The following is a 16,408-nucleotide window of genomic DNA, read 5'->3' on the forward strand; positions in this document are numbered from 1 at the left end:
CCCGGGCAGGAATGTGGCTGTGCGGCCAGGGTCCAAGGAGCTATTTTGGGGGCTCCTTTGCCTCCCGCAGGCTTTGGCCAGTGGGTCACCCCTGGTCCTGGCTCCTGAGGGCCTCCCTTCCCCATTCTCTCACCACCCCTTCCCCACCTCCTGCCAAAAAAAAGTCCGTGTAAAGCAGAGGGCCTGAGGGCTAAATTTAAACCATCCCAAAGTCTGACTCTGTGGCTGAGTCACCCGCGAAGCTTCCCTGGCCTCCTGCCCCCCCTTCCCAGGCCTCACCCCTTTCTCCCCCACCCCAATTCCAGGGCTCGAGAAGGGTGTTGCCCGATCGTTCTGAACCTTCATTGGCCCCCTCAGAATGGGAGGGCTCATCTTTGGCATCTGCCACACCTGTAGCTACTTCTGTGCTCCGCCTGTTTTGGGGGGGGCAGGCATCGTGGGAGAGTTGAGGTTCTCCAACCCCCATCTCACACTGACGTGTTCTGAGGGGCCCCGGCAGGAGGGAGTTGGGGGGCCTGGCTCCTGAGGGGTTAAGGCTGGGAGGCGGGAGGGGGCCGCCCCGAGGGGTGGGGAGAAGGGGAGGAGGCCTCAGCAGCAGAGAGAAGTGGCCAGAGAGGCCCAGGGGACAGCCAGGGACAGGCAGACATGCAGCCAGAGCCCCAAGGCCTGGACAGGGGCTGCCAGGCCCCGTGACCGGAGGACCCCGAGCCCCTGGCCCGGGGAGGGGGCCATGGTGCTGCCTGCCCGACATGTCAGCCGAGGTGCGGCTGAGGCGGCTCCAGCAGCTGGCGCTGGACCCTGGCTTCCTGGGGCTGGAGCCCCTGCTCGACCTTCTCCTGGGCGTCCACCAGGAGCTGGGTGCCTCCGACCTGGCCCAGGACAAGTATGTGGCCGACTTCTTGCAGTGGGGTGAGTGCCTGCCGTCGTGGGTGGCACAGATTGGGGGGCGGTAGGGGCAGGGCAGAGGCAGGATATGGGGCCGGGCACCAGGGCTGATAGTGGGGTCAAGGTGGACGTGGGAGAGCCTCGGACTCAGGAGCCCAGAACTTGGTCCTGGGTCCTAGGGTGGCATGTCCCTACCCCTGTGCCACCCTGGCAGGGCAGGCTGGGGTCAGCAGAGGCTAGGGCAGCCATAACTCCGAACTGTGACCTGGGAGCCATGGTAGGCTGGACTGGGCACGGCCTCCCGTGGTCCTTCTGTACCCCCTCCCCAAGGTCTAGGCCTAGGGACATGCTGGGAGCCCCGGATCCTAGGACCCCCCCCTCCACCACCACCAAGATGTGCCCCATGGCTCTCCACCCTGGCCTCCCAGAGCACGGGGGCAGGTGGAAGGGACAGCATGGGGCAGCTGCCAGGGGTGCGGCCAGTGGGCAGGTGTTCAGCGCCAGCGTCTCCCGCTGCCCCAACAGGTGCCCAGGCACTGGGAGGGTGCGGCCACTCAGGCCCTGGGGGAGAACCGGCTCCGCAGACAGGCGCCACCCAGCACCCCCACCCCCTGGATGGAGGAGGGACAATTTCAGGTTCTGGGTGTGCCCACTTTCTACGGCCTGGCCACCCCCCTCTCCACCAGCCCTGGTCTGTCTAGTTTGCATGGGGCAGCTCCCCAGGTCCCTGGTTCTCATGACTTCCGACCTTCGGGCTCTCCCACAAAGTCCCTTCTGGCCAGGTCTTTCCCTGGAGACAGGTCTGAAGGGAAGATGCTTCCACCTCTGGCCTTGTCCGCCTCTTCCCCTCCTCCACCCCAGGACTCAGGCTCACTTGGTTTTCCGTCTCTCTGACACCCTGCCACTCTGTCCTTGCACTGGTTTGTCCCTCAGGGGCTTGCACTCGGTCCTTGGGCTCTGTATGTCTCTGTCTCTCTGCTTCCCGCGCTCCCTCGTTTCTTGTGTTCATCGCTTTTTGACCCAGGCCTCGCTCCTGTCCCTCCCATTTCGCAGATAGGAAGGTGGACACCAAAGGCCGGGCCACTCAGCCCCTGGAAGAACTTTCTCCCCGCCTCCCCCAGCCCTTAGTAACTCTCTCAGCCCGATTTTGCAGAGCGTGAAGTTGAGCTAGCAGGGTAAACTGAGCCCGGAGCTGGGGGCAGGGGTCTGGGCTCTCCAGTAAGGAGCACTCCTTTTGTGGCCTGAGCAGCATCCTGCGGCCCCTCCCCTGCTAGGCTGCCCGGGGCGGGGGAGGGGGCCTGGGTTCCTGCTGCCTTAAAAGGGCTCAACATCTTGGCTCTCTCCTCCCTCCCCCGTCCCGGGCCCTGGCTGGTTCTTCCCTGCCGGCCCGCTCTCCCGAACCTCGAAACTCATGGGGGCCTGTCTCTCCCTGCCATAGCCCACTCCATCTCCCCTTACTTTCACTTGAACCCGTCCCTCTCTCTGTCCTGCCTCCCAAGTCCCCAGGGTCCTCCCTCTTCCTGTGCCCCTGCATCCCCTCCACCTGGGCCTTCCCCTGCCTACCTGCCCTCCTTAACATTCCTAGCTGTAGGACTTCGGGCCAACCTCTTCACCCTTCTGAGCCACGTAAAGGCCTCCCCTAAATGAGGGGCCTCCAGTAAATGGGGGGCCTCCCGTAAATGAGGGGTGACTAAAGAAGCCCTCTTCCTGGAGTTGAGGACAGAACGAATACACTATAGAGCTTGGAATTTGGGCCCATGCGGGCTTTGTCTTCCTCTCCTGTTCCCTCTCGGGGCCCCATCCCCAAATCCAGTGTTTCCCAAAGTGTCCAAAACCAGCAGCCTCTAAACCTGGAGGTGCTGGACTAAACTGAATGTTCCAGGACAGGACCTGAGACAGACTGAGAACCCGGGTGTGGGCCTGGCAGGCACTCCCACTCCCAGCCAGAGTAGGGGTGGGAACTGAAGCTCAGGGGGCCCCTAAGGACTGGGAACTCACATCTTCTGTTCTTCAGAAGAGAGCCCGCCCTCTCCACCTGCACCCACTAGAGCCCCTCTGGCCCAATGCTCTTCCCAAAAAGGGGTTCCTCAGGCATCCCACCTTTTTTTCTGTAGGAGGGCAGTTTGGGGTCCCCAAAACTTCACACAGTGTTTTTGCCGGGAAGCCTTTGGGAGGCTGACAGTCCTAGGAGAGAGACAGAGAGAGGAGAGAACAAGGGACAGAGGAGACCGAGGAGGGACAGAGAGGGGGAGACTGAGGGGCAGAGGGTGGGACTTCCTCCCGTCTCCAGTGTCAATCCCAGTTACCCTCGGTTCTCACCTCCCCCCGGCCCCCAGTGGAACCCATCGCGGCGAGGCTTAAGGAAGCCCGACTGCAGAGGGATGACTTCGAGATTCTGAAGGTGATCGGACGCGGGGCGTTCAGTGAGGTGAGGCTTGAGCGGCGGCTACAAGCTCCGCGGAGCAGGGGACGCGACTTTTCGTGCAGTGGGCGGGACCCAGGGGTTTGGGGCGGGACCTTAGAAATTGATGAATGACTTGAGTTGAGCAAGCCTACACCAGCCGGGCGGGGGCGGGGCCTGAGGCCGCTGGGCGTGGCGTTAATCGTGGGGCGGAGCCACGAGTAGGTTGTGTTACGGGTGGACTCCAGTCTCGGCGAGCCCGCGTGTTTCCCCCGCCACCTCTGCCCCCAGTCACCCTGTTTCGGCCTTCAGGTGGCGGTGGTGAAGATGAAGCAGACGGGCCAGGTGTATGCCATGAAGATCATGAATAAATGGGACATGCTGAAGAGAGGCGAGGTGAGGGCGGGGCCGGATGTGCAGGGCGCTAGGATCACCCACCCCCGCTCTGGCTCCCGGCCGCTTCAGTGCCTCCGGGTGCCCCGCAGGTGTCGTGCTTCCGCGAAGAGAGGGATGTGTTGGTGAACGGGGACCGGCGCTGGATCACGGAGCTGCACTTCGCCTTCCAGGATGAGAACTACTTGGTGAGCCCCGGACCCGGGGGTACTAGGGAGACGGACCCCGATCCCGAGGCTGTCAGTGAACGAGGCGGGGTCAGGGAGAAATTCTAGGCTGTCTCGAAATGGCAGCGGTGTCTCTGGGTGTGGGAGGAATTGGTCTTCCTTTCCCGGGATGGGAGATGTCCCTTACCGCTCTTTTCCCCGGGCTGATTCCAGAGGACCCTGTAAAGATGCCACCGTCGGAAGCGGGGGGGCGGGGGGCGGATCTCTTACCTGGACTGGAATAGCTCTCTACAATCTATGTGGGGGTCCCTGGGCAGGGTATTTAGGCTCTGTACTTTAGGCACTGGGAGCTCTCTGGGCTCTCTTTCCCGCTCTGTCTGTCCAGTGACATCCTGGGAGAATTAGGTTTTGGCGGGGGGGGGGGGTGTCTCTGATTTGGCCTGGGAATCTCTTGGGCTCCCTTGGGGCTGGGGCTACGGAGTCTCTGCCCAGGGTTGGGGCATCTGCGGGAGTCTTTGTCCCGGGCTATCATCGGTCAGCGCCGAGGGGTGCGACTGACCTCCCCCATGACACGCCCCCTGCCAGTACCTGGTCATGGAGTACTACGTGGGCGGGGACCTGCTAACGCTGCTGAGCAAGTTTGGGGAGCGGATCCCGGCCGAAATGGCGCGCTTCTATCTGGCCGAGATTGTCATGGCCATAGACTCAGTGCACCGGCTGGGCTATGTACACAGGTGGGCGCCGCAGGGGCTGAGGGGCTGGGGCTGAGGGCGGGGCCCAGAGAGGGAAAGCGAAAGTTGCACCCGGGCAGGGGGCAGGGTACCGCCAAGGTTGGAGCCCAGAGGGGGTGGGGCCTGGAGAGGGACCTCATTGGTTGGGACCACTGGGGACAGAGACAGAGGAGTGGGGGTCAGAATTGCAGAATTCCCTAAGGGGGGGGACCGCAATCGGAGAGCACGGTCCCTAAGAGGGTGGGGACCCGAGGCCGTGCTGCCTGGAGGGGTGGAGCCTGGTGAGCTGGATGGAGGGAGGCTCACTTATCCCCCACCCTCTCCTTCCGTTTGCGCAGGGACATCAAACCCGACAACATCCTACTGGACCGCTGCGGCCACATCCGTTTGGCCGACTTTGGCTCCTGCCTCAAGTTGCGGGCAGACGGAACGGTGAGCCATGCGGTGCGCTGCTTTGAGCAGCTCGGGCCACCAAAGAGGAGTGGGGTCAGGTGGGGGGACCGGAAGTGCAGAGTGTGGGGGCGGGGCTGAGGCACACAGGTAGAGTTAGGGTGGGGGCACGACCAGATTTGGAGTGGGAAAGAGAAGGAGGGCACCCACGCCTAAGTGTGTGAGCGGCTCCGGGTCAGAGCAGGCAAGGGGAGGGACTAAGCACTCGGGGCGTGGTTGGGAGGGGCGGGGCCAGAGCTCGGAGGGGCGGGGCCGAGCCCAGCTCTGCACCTTTTGGCTCAGGTGCGGTCGCTGGTGGCTGTGGGCACCCCGGACTACTTGTCCCCGGAGATCCTGCAGGCCGTGGGCGGCGGCCCCGGGATGGGCAGCTATGGGCCCGAGTGTGACTGGTGGGCGCTGGGAGTGTTCGCCTATGAAATGTTCTACGGGCAGACGCCCTTCTACGCCGACTCCACGGCTGAGACCTACGGCAAGATTGTGCACTACAAGGTGAGCACGGCCAGAGGAACCCCTGATCTCCGTCCACGCATATTGACAGGCCAACGTCCCCCGCTTTCCCTCTCCCTCTGGCAGGAGCACCTGTCTCTACCCCTGACCGATGCGGGGGTCCCTGAGGAGGCTCGAGACCTCATCCAGCAGCTGCTGTGTCCCCCTGAGATGCGGCTGGGCCGGGACGGAGCAGGTGATTTCCAGAATCATCCTTTTTTCTTTGGCCTTGACTGGGATGGTCTTCGAGACAGCGTGCCCCCTTTTACGCCGGATTTTGAGGGTGCCACTGACACGTGCAACTTCGATGTGGTGGAAGACGGGCTCACTGCCATGGTGAGCGGGGGCGGGGTAGGTACCTGCGACCCCTGCTGGGCAGAGGGTATTCCTCCCCCCCTCATCCCCTACCCAGAAAGTTGGGCTTAGAATAGTACCCATCTCCTGAGGTCTTGAAATCATCCCTCCCCCAGAGGACCTGCTCTGTGCCCGCCCAGTGCTGGGAACCCAGCGGTGACCTGGATTCCCAGTCCAGTGGGGAACATAGACTGGTCCCCAGACAATGATGGTCCAGAGAGCTGGGGGGGGGTGAACAGGGGAGGGCAGGGAGAGGGGCTCCTGACCCAGCATGGAAAGTCTTGGAGGGCTTCCTGGAGGAGGCACTATTTGAGCTGAGACCTGGAGGGATGAGAAGTGAGAGGCAGGAAAGCACCACGGCGCGGAGGAATCTCTCTCAGGCCATCTCTTTCTCAACTGTGACACAAACTATCCCGAGTGAGCGCGTGTTCAGTCTGGGTGCCCTTGTGCCGGGTGCTGCTGGGGACACACAGGGACCAAGCCAGCCCCAGCCCCTGCCCTCGTCCACTTACAGCCTGGAGAAGTATCTAAGTACAGCGTGGAGAGTACCCCGAGGGGAGCCGCCAGGACACAATGAAAGAAAATGAGGGAGGGGCCACTTAGGATAGTGGGAGCAGGTATTAAGGCCAGACTGGGAAGGGGCGAGGGACCAGCTCTGACAAGCACAGGTCACTCCACATCTGTGTTTCTCTTGTATAGGAGACGCTGACGGACATGCGGGAAGGCATGCCACTGGGGGTCCACCTGCCGTTTGTGGGCTACTCCTACTCCTGCATGGCCCTCAGGTAGGCAGTGCCCCTGGGCGGCCTGTGAGGAGTGGACAAGTGGTGCCAGCCTCCAGAGGTCCCAGGACGCTGTCCAGGGGCACCCAGTAGAATTGCAGGATCAATCTTGGAACTTTCCCGCCTTGGCACCGCGGACTATTAGGAGTCCAGAGATGTAGGACCTTAAAATCTCAGACCATAAGTACTGTGAAGTTTTAGATTCAGTTGTAAAACCTCAGAGCCACAGACTCGGCCTTCCAGAATCTTCCAACCTTCCACTTTCAGATTTCTAGTACAGTCATGGGACCTCAGAATCTTAGAAAATAAGTTTAGAATTTCTAAATTGATCTTAAAAGAATACAAACTCGTTGAATCACTCATAACTATAAAGCCTTTTTTTTAAAGATTTATTTATTTATTTATTTATTTATTTATTTGACAGAGAGACACAGCGAGAGAGGGAACACAAGCAGGGGAAGTGGGAGAGGGAGAAGCAGGCTTCCCGCGGAGCAGGGAGCCCGATGCGGGGCTCGATCCCAGGACCCTGGGATCATGACCTGAGCCGAAGGCTGACACTTAACGACTGAGCCACCCAGGCGCCCAAAGCCCCCTTTTTTTTTTTTTTTAAGATTTTATTTATTTATTTGTCAGAGAGAGAGAAAGAGCACGAGCAGGGGGAGCGGCAGAGGCAGAGGGAGAAGCAGGCTCTCCGTTGAGCAGGGAGCCCGATGCGGGACTCGATCCCAGGACCCTGGGATCATGACCTGAGCCGAACATAGATGCTTAACCAACTGAGCCACCCAGGTGCCCCACAAATGCCATTTCTTACCATGAATGAACAAAAGCATGAGCTATTGTGCAATATTCTCCTCACTGGGCAGGTCGGGACGCAATCAGTCCATCTCTGTTATAACCCAGCTGGATGAATAGCCTCAGCTCGGTCTCCGTGCTCACCGGGCTCATCAGGCCCTTGAGACCTGTTTCCACTAGAGGGAGCGTTGGGTTGGAGGCAACATCCACTTTTATTGCAATTTCATATTCCCCGGGAAAGTGTGACCTCTTCCCAGCAGCTGGGGATGGTGGGGGCAGGGGGCTGATGACCAGAAAAAGACCGTGTCTTTGGAGGTGGCTTAGAGTTGGGTGGGGTCCCCCCTCACTGTCCTGACGTCCAAAGGAGAGGGGTCTGCAAAGGTCACATGGAGAGGGAGATGAGCCGACCCCAGAGCATGGGTATCTGGAGCCCAGGATCTGCCAGAAGGTGCAGAGAGGCCGGCTCCCAGGGCCATGAGGCCATGCGAAGGGCAGGCCTTTACTAACAAGAAGGGGACCTGTCACACCAACCTGGCAAATCAGTTCCCCTCTCTCTCTCCCTTCCTCACACTAGGGGGTCTTCAGGGTCTGGCTCTCCCATGGCCACAGGAGAGGGAGTCCTGGCTCTAAATCCAGGGGCGGGGCAACATCTCGAGGGGGCCTAGCTCTCCCTCCCCTTGCCCTGTTCCTCTCCCCAGGGACGAGGAGGTCCCAGGCCCCACGGCCATGGAACTGGAGGCCGAGCCGTTGCCTGAGCCACCTGTGCAAGCACCCAGCCCCGAGGCCACGGTGACCCCACCGGAGGAAACAGTGAGTCTTTGGAGGAGAAGGTCAGTCAGGGACGAATGGGCGAGAAAGGCAAGGGCTTCCGGGGTGTTGCATGCTGTGGGGTGCTAAGCCCTCTGGGAGCTCACTTGACAGAAAGCAACAGAAAACACAGTAGAGACAAAGTTACTTCAGTCCGAGACGATCCCTATGAAGAAATTAAAACAGGCCATTGTGTGTGGGAGGAGGGGGACTCTGGGAAGGGGCAACCCGGAAGAGAAGGAGGAGGAGGGGGAGGACCATCCATGGGAGGAAAAGTACCCACTCGCTGGTCAGCGGACAGAACTTCAAGGCAAAGGTTTATTCTCGAACAGGAAAGGAGGGTGGCAAGGCTGACTTGTTCCAGGAGGAGGCTGGAGGAGGATGAGGGGAGGGGAGACAGGCCATCAGGAAACAAACCAAACAGGGCCTTCTGGTGAGGCAGGCGTTCCCCTGAGGGCGCTGAGGGCCGGGGAGAGAGGGGGCCACGGTCAAGTTGGGTTAGTTTTAGGAACAGCCCTTTGGTTCCCGTGTGTGGAAGGTGGGTGGGAAGGGCCCAGACCAGGGGCTGGGGTTAGTTAGGGAAGGAGGAGACCTGGGTCACTGCAGGAGCTGTGAGGATTCCCAGAGATCTAGAGGACAGTTGGGGGGGGGGGGGTCTCAGCCTAGAACCTGTGCCCAGGTCTTGGGTGCCCCGCAGGAGCCACAGGCAGGCAGCCCTAAGCGCGTCCCGCCCGCAGGCTGAAACGGCGGTTCCGGAGGCCATTCCAGCCTCGGCGGAGGCCCAGGAGGCCCAGGTGACGCTGCGGGAGCTCCAGGAGGCCCTGGAGGAGGAGGTGCTTACACGGCAGAGCCTGAGCCGGGAGCTGGAGGCCATCCGCACGGCTAACCAGAGCTTTGCCAGGTCGGGGTCGGGGCGCCAGGGCCTCTCTACCGCCAGCAGCCTGTCTCGCTCGGGTCCGGGCGGGCTCACGGTCTTGTCTTTTTTTTTTTTTTTTCTCTCACGGTCTTTTCCTCCCCGCAGTCAGCTCCGTGAGGCCGAGGCCCGGAACCGAGAGCTGGAGGCGCATGTCCGGCAGCTGCAGGAGCGGATGGAGCTGCTGCAGGCCGGGGGAGACGCAGGCGAGTCCCTCAGACGTCCCCTTTCCCGAGGGCGACGGGGGGGTGGCGGGGAGGTGGGCCCCCGGCGTGTGTGGACACCTGGGGGAGGGCGAGGGGCCCAGGCTGGGGCACGCCGCGCCACCGCCCTCCTCCGTCCCTCCACGCGCCCTATGCCTCTCTCTTCTCCTTCCAGCTGTCACGGGGGTCCCCAGTCCCGGGGCCACGGATCCACCTTCCCATGTAAGACCCCTCTTTTTCCCCTGTATCAAGCCTGCTGGCCCTTCTGCAGACCCCGCCCCTGTCTCCCCGTCCAGATTTAGGGATCACCCTATCTCTTGGGGGTTCCAGACGGCAGACACCCTCCATGCAGCCCCCCCCCCCACCAGATATCCCTCGGTTCAGGCCTCTAACCAGATCCCGTCTAGGATCTCCCTCGATTCCTTCCCCGACTCCCTCCGCTGTCTCTCGCCCCCTGCCGAGGGCGGCCGGGCCGGGCTGGGCTCCGATCGGGTCACCTGTCCCTTCTCTCTCCAGCTAGATGGCCCCCCGGCCGTGGCTCTGGGCCAATGCCCGCTGGTGGGGCCAGGCCCCATGCACCGCCGCCACCTGCTGCTCCCTGCCAGGGTACGTCCGGCTTCTCACGCCCGCCCGCCGCCGCCGCGCCCCCTCCTCGCTCCACGTACCCCAAGCCGCGTCTGCTTAGCTGCGCCTCTGTCGGGCCGGGCCCGCCGCGGGGAGGGAGGATGCCCGGGCAGCCAATCAGCACAGGCCGCTAGGAAGCAGCCAGTGGCGAGTTCCGACAAGACTTGAGGCTTGCCAGCGGACCAACCGCAGCTGCCCGCGGGGGCGGGGCGCAGTGCAGAGAGGCTTGTGGACCCACCTATGGGCGTAGGCGTGGCGAGTCTCAGGAGCCAATCGGTGGGCCGTGCCGCGGGGACCTGATCCCGCCCTCTTGTCCGCAGGTCCCTAAGCCTAACCTATCGGAGGCGCGTTCCCTGCTCCTGTTCGCCGTTGCTCTGGCTGCTGCCGCCGCCTTGGGCTGCACTGGGTTGGTGGCCTGCGCCGACCATCTCGCCCCGGTCTGGCGCCACCCAGGAGCCGCCTTCGCCCCCTGAACCCTAGAACCCCAAGCCGGAGGGTTGGGTGACCTGGGCACCGCCCAGAAGCCGCTCCCACCGCCTCCGCGTTCACACCGTTCCAAGCGTGGGTGTCCGCCCCAGCTCCAGCCCTGTGATCCGGGCCCGCCCCCTGGCGGCCGGGGAGGGAGGAGCCGGGCCCGCGGTCGGAGCACGGGGCTCCTGGAAGGCTTGTAACCGGGAATGCTGCAGCTGCTGTTGTGGGGGGGGCGGGGAGAGCGCAGACCACTTCCTTCCTGCGGCCTGGCTGAGGCCCCGACATGTATGGGCAAACTGCGATCTAGAGAAGGCAGCAGGGCCAGGGCTCGGCCATCAATTTTTCACCCTCCCCGCCTCCTCCCCCTCCGCCCCCGTCGGCTCGCAGACCACCAATCCTTGCGCATGAGGCCCTGCTATCCTGGGAACGTTCTCCTCCCGCGGCTAACGTCTAGTGCGAGCTCCGCCCGCTCTCTCGGGAACCTTGTGCTTTTGCCAGCCCCGCTTTTTCGGGGACTCCCGCACCCTCCTCACGTAAGCGGCTCTCGGAGCCACCGCAGGCTCCGCCCGCCTCGGCAGTTTGGGTATTTATTGACCTGTCCTCCGACCCGCTGACAGGCTCCAGGACCCCAGCGCCCTAACCCACGTTTTGGATGCACTGAGACCCCGACATTCCTCAGTATTTATTGTCTCTCCCCACCTAGGACCCCACCCCCGATCCTCGCGAATAAAAGGCCCTCCCGTCTTGCCCAAAGCTCTGAAGTCCCGGGTGTCCGCTCTCTTTGCGTTGCGAGAAGGAGCCTGCTCAGGGGGCCAATCGGAAGTCGAGTGGAGGCAGCCAATGGCCTGGCGGGAGGCTAGCGGGCCGCAGAGCTGACGAATCAGGGCTGGGGCTGGGGGTGGGGACGCTGAGGGGCGTGGCCTCGGCATCCGGCCAAGAGGAGATGGCTAGCGAGCCACCAGGAGGCACCGCCCCCTGTCCAGCTGTGGCCCAGCTGTGCCACCCGCTCCCCGGGAAGAAGGGGGCTGGGCCGGCTGCGCGCGCGGCCATCCTCCTACCACTGCGCCTGCGCGGGCCACGCGCCTCCGTTCCAGAGACTTGCTCAGGAAAAGTTGCTGCAAACTTTCTAACCCGTTTCCTCCGCCCCTTCTCCCTGCCAGACCCGCCCCCCTGCGGAGCCGGGAATTCCGAGGGGCGGAGCGCAGGCGGCGATGGGGGAGTGGGGGGGCCTTCGGAGGACTCTGGAGACGGAGGCGTGCAGAAGCTTAGTCTCGGGGCGGAGGTGGCTTCGCGCCCTTAGCCCTCCCGGACGGCCCGTTACCTTCTCCGTTGTCCCGATGGGGAAACTGAGGCCCTGAGCCTGAGGCACACGCGGGGGGAGGCAAAAAAGCGCGGCCTGAGGCGGAGGGAAAACAAAAGGAGAATCACGGACAGACGGGGAGGGGGGCGGGCACTCACACGGACACTGGGACCGAGACCCAAGTGGAGAGCCGGGCCTGGCATTGCTGGGGGAGACGCGGGGTCGGCGCGGGGGGAGAAGATCGGGCAGCGCGAAGAGGAGGGCGGAGAGGGGGGACGGGCGGGGGAGGGGGCTGGGGAAAGCCCGAGGGAGGAGGAGAAGGAGGGAGGAACTTCCCAAAGTTGCAAAACATGGCTACCTTGCCTGCGGAGCCGAGCGCGGGGCCGGCGGCTGGGGGGGAGGCGGTGGCGGCGGCGGCGGCGGCGGCGACCGAAGAAGAGGAGGAGGAAGCGCGCCAGCTCCTGCAGACTTTGCAGGCGGCCGAGGGTGAGGCAGCGGCCGCGGCCGGGGCCGGGGCGGGCGAAGCGGCGTCGGGAGCGGAGGGCCCGGGATCCCCGGGCGTCCCCGGGTCGCCCCCCGAGGCCGCTGCCGAGCCGCCCACGGGCCTCCGCTTCTCGCCCGAGCAGGTGGCGTGCGTTTGCGAGGCGCTGCTACAGGCGGGCCACGCCGGCCGCTTGAGCCGCTTCCTGGGCGCACTGCCCCCGGCCGAGCGCCTACGTGGCAGCGATCCGGTGCTGCGCGCTCGGGCCCTGGTGGCCTTCCAGCGGGGCGAGTACGCCGAGCTCTACCGGCTGCTCGAGAGCCGCCCTTTCCCCGCCGCCCACCACGCCTTTCTGCAGGACCTCTACCTGCGCGCGCGCTACCACGAGGCCGAGCGGGCCCGCGGCCGCGCGCTGGGCGCAGTGGACAAGTACCGTCTGCGCAAGAAGTTCCCGCTGCCCAAGACCATATGGGACGGCGAAGAGACCGTCTACTGCTTCAAGGAGCGCTCCCGCGCCGCGCTCAAGGCCTGCTATCGCGGCAACCGCTACCCAACGCCGGACGAGAAGCGCCGCCTGGCCACGCTCACCGGCCTCTCGCTCACGCAGGTCAGCAACTGGTTCAAGAACCGGCGACAGCGCGATCGGACCGGGGGCGGCGGCGGCGCGCCTTGCAAGAGGTGAGGGGACCCGGGCAGCGCAAGTGCCGCTTTCCCGGGGACGTGCCACCCACCAGCCACCCCCCCTCTCCCCCATGTTCACGGCTGGAGTCAGCGCGCCGAGCTCCGGGGACACCTCCTGCTCACGCCTTCAGGCGCCCCCCAGGGCGCAGGGAATACGTGTGGACGGAACAGGCACACGGCCCGGGCCCTCTCCCGGACCCCGCAGCTCCCGTCGCGGAGGCCGGGAGACCGCTTCCCCTCTGCTGCGCTCAGAGCTCCGTCCCAAATCCCATCCGTGTCCGTGGCTGGTGGGAGGCAATGAGGAAATGGGGGGTTGCGGAAAGGGGGACGGGGCCTTGTCCACCCACCGCGCGTGGGGGCATCTTTCACGTCCCGGGGCTGCCGGGCCCTTCCCTGACCGTGGCTCTTCCTCACCGCCGCCCCCCCCCCACTCACCGCCCCCCTCGGGGCCCAAACAGCGTGGTCCGTCGTCTGTCTTTGTTGTGAAACGTGAACCTTCCCCAGCTCCGGTTTCCCTGTAACCCAAGCCCTTCCCCTCCCACCCTGCGCGCCGGTCTCTCACTCCCTTTTCTGACGCCGGCCTGGGGGGGGGGGGGGGGAGGCGGGGGAGGCACCGGGAACTGAGCGGGCGGCGGCGCTGCCTCCTCGCTCTCCTGGAAGACGCCGGGCAGAGCTGCCCGACCCAGGGGACCCCGGGGCAGCCCAGTACTCAGCCTCTGGGGTGCGGAGGCCAAGGGGCTGGGAGAGGAGGGCCTCCTCCCTCCGATGGGGCCTGCTTTAGTTTTTACGGAGAGGTATCAATGCTGGACTTGCAGAGGCTCCCTCTTGGGGGTCCTTGGGTGGTCTCAGGAGGAGGTTTTATAACCCGCCCCGTCCAGGCCTTCGGCTGCAGAAGTTTGGGCCCCGGCAAGGTGGGGAGGCAGCGGTCAGCCCCGCGCTCCGGCAGGGCAGCCAGTGGGGACGCAGGGCGTTTGGGACCACAACTCACAATCCTTTCTCTGACCAGCGAGTCTGACGGGAACCCCGCCACCGAGGACGAGTGCAGCCGCAGTCCCGAGGACCTGGACAGGGCGGTGGCCCCGGTGGCGGCGGAGGCCCCCGCCCAGGGCTCTATATTCCTCGCCGGGGCCGCCCCTGCTGCGCCCTGCGCTGCCTCCTCCTCCATCCTGGTGAATGGCAGCTTCCTGGCTGCGGGCAGCTCTCCCGCCGTGCTCCTCAACGGGAGCCCTGTCATCATCAACAGCCTGGCCCTCGGGGAGGCCTCCGGCCTGGGCCCCCTGCTGCTCACGGGTGGCAGTGGTCCTCCTGCACCGCAGCCCGGGCCCCAGGGGCCCAGCGAGGGCAAGACTTCCCTGGTCCTGGACCCTCAGACCGGGGAGGTCCGGCTAGAAGAGGCTCAGCCCGAGGCCGCCAAGACCAAGGAGGCCCAGGTGGCTGCTTCGGGGCCGGCGGGAGAGGAGGCTGCGGGGCCCCTGCCCCAGGTGGTGCCCGGTCCCCCACCGGCTGCCCCCTTCCCTCTGCCCCCGGGGCCAGTGCCCTCGGTGGCTGCTCCCCAGGTGGTGCCGCTTTCCCCGCCCCCTGGGTACCCTGCAGGCCTGGGCCCCGCGTCCCCGCTGTTGAACCTGCCGCAGGTGGTGCCCACCTCACAGGTGGTGACCCTGCCCCAGGCGGTGGGGCCGCTGCAGCTGTTAGCGGCCGGGCCAGGCAGCCCCGTGAAGGTGGCAGCCGCGGGCCCCGCCAACGTGCACCTGATAAACTCCGGGGTGGGCGTGACTGCCCTGCAGCTGCCTTCGGCCACCGCCCCAGGTACCTCCTGCCTTGCTGGGGCCTGAGTCGGGGGGGGGGGGTGGCACCGGCAGTGGGCTCTGGGGAGGTTGGGCAGCCCATCCCTGGCACGGCCCAGAACCCTCCAGAACCAGGCGGCGGCCTGAGGTTCAAGCCACACGGACGCAGGCCCCGCCTGAAAGGCGCTCGCTTTGCCTCCTGCGGATCTCCCTGCCTGCCCTGCCGAGCGTCATCTTCACCCCGGCGCCTGGCCCATGTCTCGTCCCCACAGGAAACTTTCTCCTGGCCAACCCCGTGTCGGGCAGCCCCATCGTGACAGGCGTGGCCGTGCAGCAGGGCAAGATCATCCTCACGGCCACCTTCCCCACCAGCATGCTGGTCTCCCAGGTCCTGCCGCCTGCCCCTGGCCTGGCCCTGCCCCTGAAGCCAGACCCGGCCATCTCCGTGCCTGAGGGAGCCCTCCCGGTGGCCCCCAGCCCTGCTCTTCCGGACGTCCACGCCCTGGGCCCGCTGTCTGCGCCACCGCCACCGCCCGTCCCCGTCCCCGCCGCTGCCGCTGCCAGCCTGCCCTTCTCCCCGGATTCCTCGGGTCTCCTACCCGGCTTCCCGGCGCCCCCGCCCGAAGGGCTCCTGCTGTCCCCCGCAGCCATGCCCGTCTGGCCCGCGGGCCTGGAACTGAGCGCGGGCCCTGAGGGGCTGCTGGAAGCAGAGAAGGGGCTGGGGACCCAGGCCCCCCACACCGTGCTGAGGCTGCCAGACCCCGACCCTGAGGGGCTGCTCCTGGGGTCCACGGCAGGAGGCGAGGTTGACGAGGGCCTGGAAGCCGAGCCCAAGGTTCTGACCCAGCTACAGTCGGTGCCTGTGGAAGACCCTCTGGAACTGTGACCGCCCTCCCGCACCGGGCCTCCTCACCTCTGCTGCCAATGGTGCTCAAGACCCGGGGCTTTGAGCCGAACGAGGGGCCGCCCAGACACGGTCGCTTTGAGCCGAAGATGCCACACACTACGTGCGCCGCCCCCCACCCGGGCCGTGGAACCTCTCCAAGCCCTGGAGGTGCCGGGGCGGGGGGTGGGGGGGGGGCTGGCCCCTGTCCACTCCCGCCCGGGGACACCGTCCTTGGGCTCGGCGGCGTCCTCTGTTACAGTCCTCTCCTTGCTCTGTGCCCCAAATATACGGGGAGGTTTGGGGGTCCTGACTCAGGGGCTATGTCCCCCCCGCAACCTGGTACTAGCTGTGAGCTGCAAGCCCTGCCACGTGGCTGGATTTCCGAGCCCCTGAGCCCGCCCCTGTCGCTCCCTAAAACACTAATAGGTCCACTGACATCCAGGGTTCTCAGAACCACTTGGAGTCGGAGGGTGGAGGACAGGCAGTCCTGTGCCCCAGACCCCCAGGACCGTTCCCCCCTCTCCCCCCGGGCTGGGCCCTCCCTGCTGAAAAGGGAGGCAGGTGCGGGGAGGCCTGGGTGAGGCTCCCCCTGGACTAGAGCCTTCTTTCTCACCTCTGGCCCCAGACCAAAGATCCCCTCACCCCTGGGGCAACCCTGACCCCTGTGTCTAGTTTGTATCATAAATTTTTATTTTTCTAGGACATGTTATGCCTCCATTTCAATTAAAATAAAGTTAACAGACAACTAGAACCTCCAGGGGTGTGGGCTACCTACTAAATTACTTGCCCAAAGGAAACACTGGACCATAAAAAAGCC

General features: G+C 64.7%; 2 protein-coding genes across 6 annotated transcripts; both read left to right on the forward strand.

The window, feature by feature from the left end:
• The first annotated feature begins 297 nt into the window (after positions 1–297).
• DMPK (DM1 protein kinase) lies at positions 298–11,772 on the forward strand. 5 transcript variants are annotated; one of them, XM_025849757.2, is made up of 15 exons: positions 298–909; positions 3,222–3,313; positions 3,599–3,682; positions 3,772–3,867; positions 4,432–4,580; positions 4,916–5,009; positions 5,310–5,516; positions 5,601–5,849; positions 6,567–6,652; positions 8,140–8,251; positions 8,986–9,149; positions 9,270–9,367; positions 9,540–9,586; positions 9,881–9,970; positions 10,309–11,772. In XM_025849757.2, exons 1-15 carry the CDS (start codon positions 750–752, stop codon positions 10,459–10,461), a joined length of 1,881 nt encoding a protein of 626 aa, XP_025705542.1. In that variant the 5' UTR covers positions 298–749; the 3' UTR covers positions 10,462–11,772. The 5 variants fall into 5 exon arrangements, with proteins under 5 accessions (XP_025705542.1, XP_025705543.1, XP_073742646.1 ...); XM_025849758.2 differs by having other exon boundaries at positions 9,885–9,970; XM_073886545.1 differs by having other exon boundaries at positions 300–909; positions 5,601–5,864; positions 9,885–9,970.
• Positions 11,773–12,025: 253 nt separating this feature from the next.
• On the forward strand, positions 12,026–16,338 carry SIX5 (SIX homeobox 5). The gene is made up of 3 exons (XM_025850019.2): positions 12,026–12,918; positions 13,928–14,727; positions 14,978–16,338. The coding sequence occupies exons 1-3, from the start codon at positions 12,110–12,112 to the stop codon at positions 15,589–15,591; spliced, it is 2,223 nt and encodes a 740-aa protein (XP_025705804.1). The 5' UTR covers positions 12,026–12,109; the 3' UTR covers positions 15,592–16,338.
• Positions 16,339–16,408: the final 70 nt, after the last annotated feature.

The sequence above is a fragment of the Callorhinus ursinus genome, unplaced genomic scaffold (assembly GCF_003265705.2).
Source record: "Callorhinus ursinus isolate GAN/ISIS: 27379988/994484 unplaced genomic scaffold, GSC_fseal_2.0 scaffold71, whole genome shotgun sequence".
NCBI classification, from domain to species: domain Eukaryota; kingdom Metazoa; phylum Chordata; class Mammalia; order Carnivora; family Otariidae; genus Callorhinus; species Callorhinus ursinus.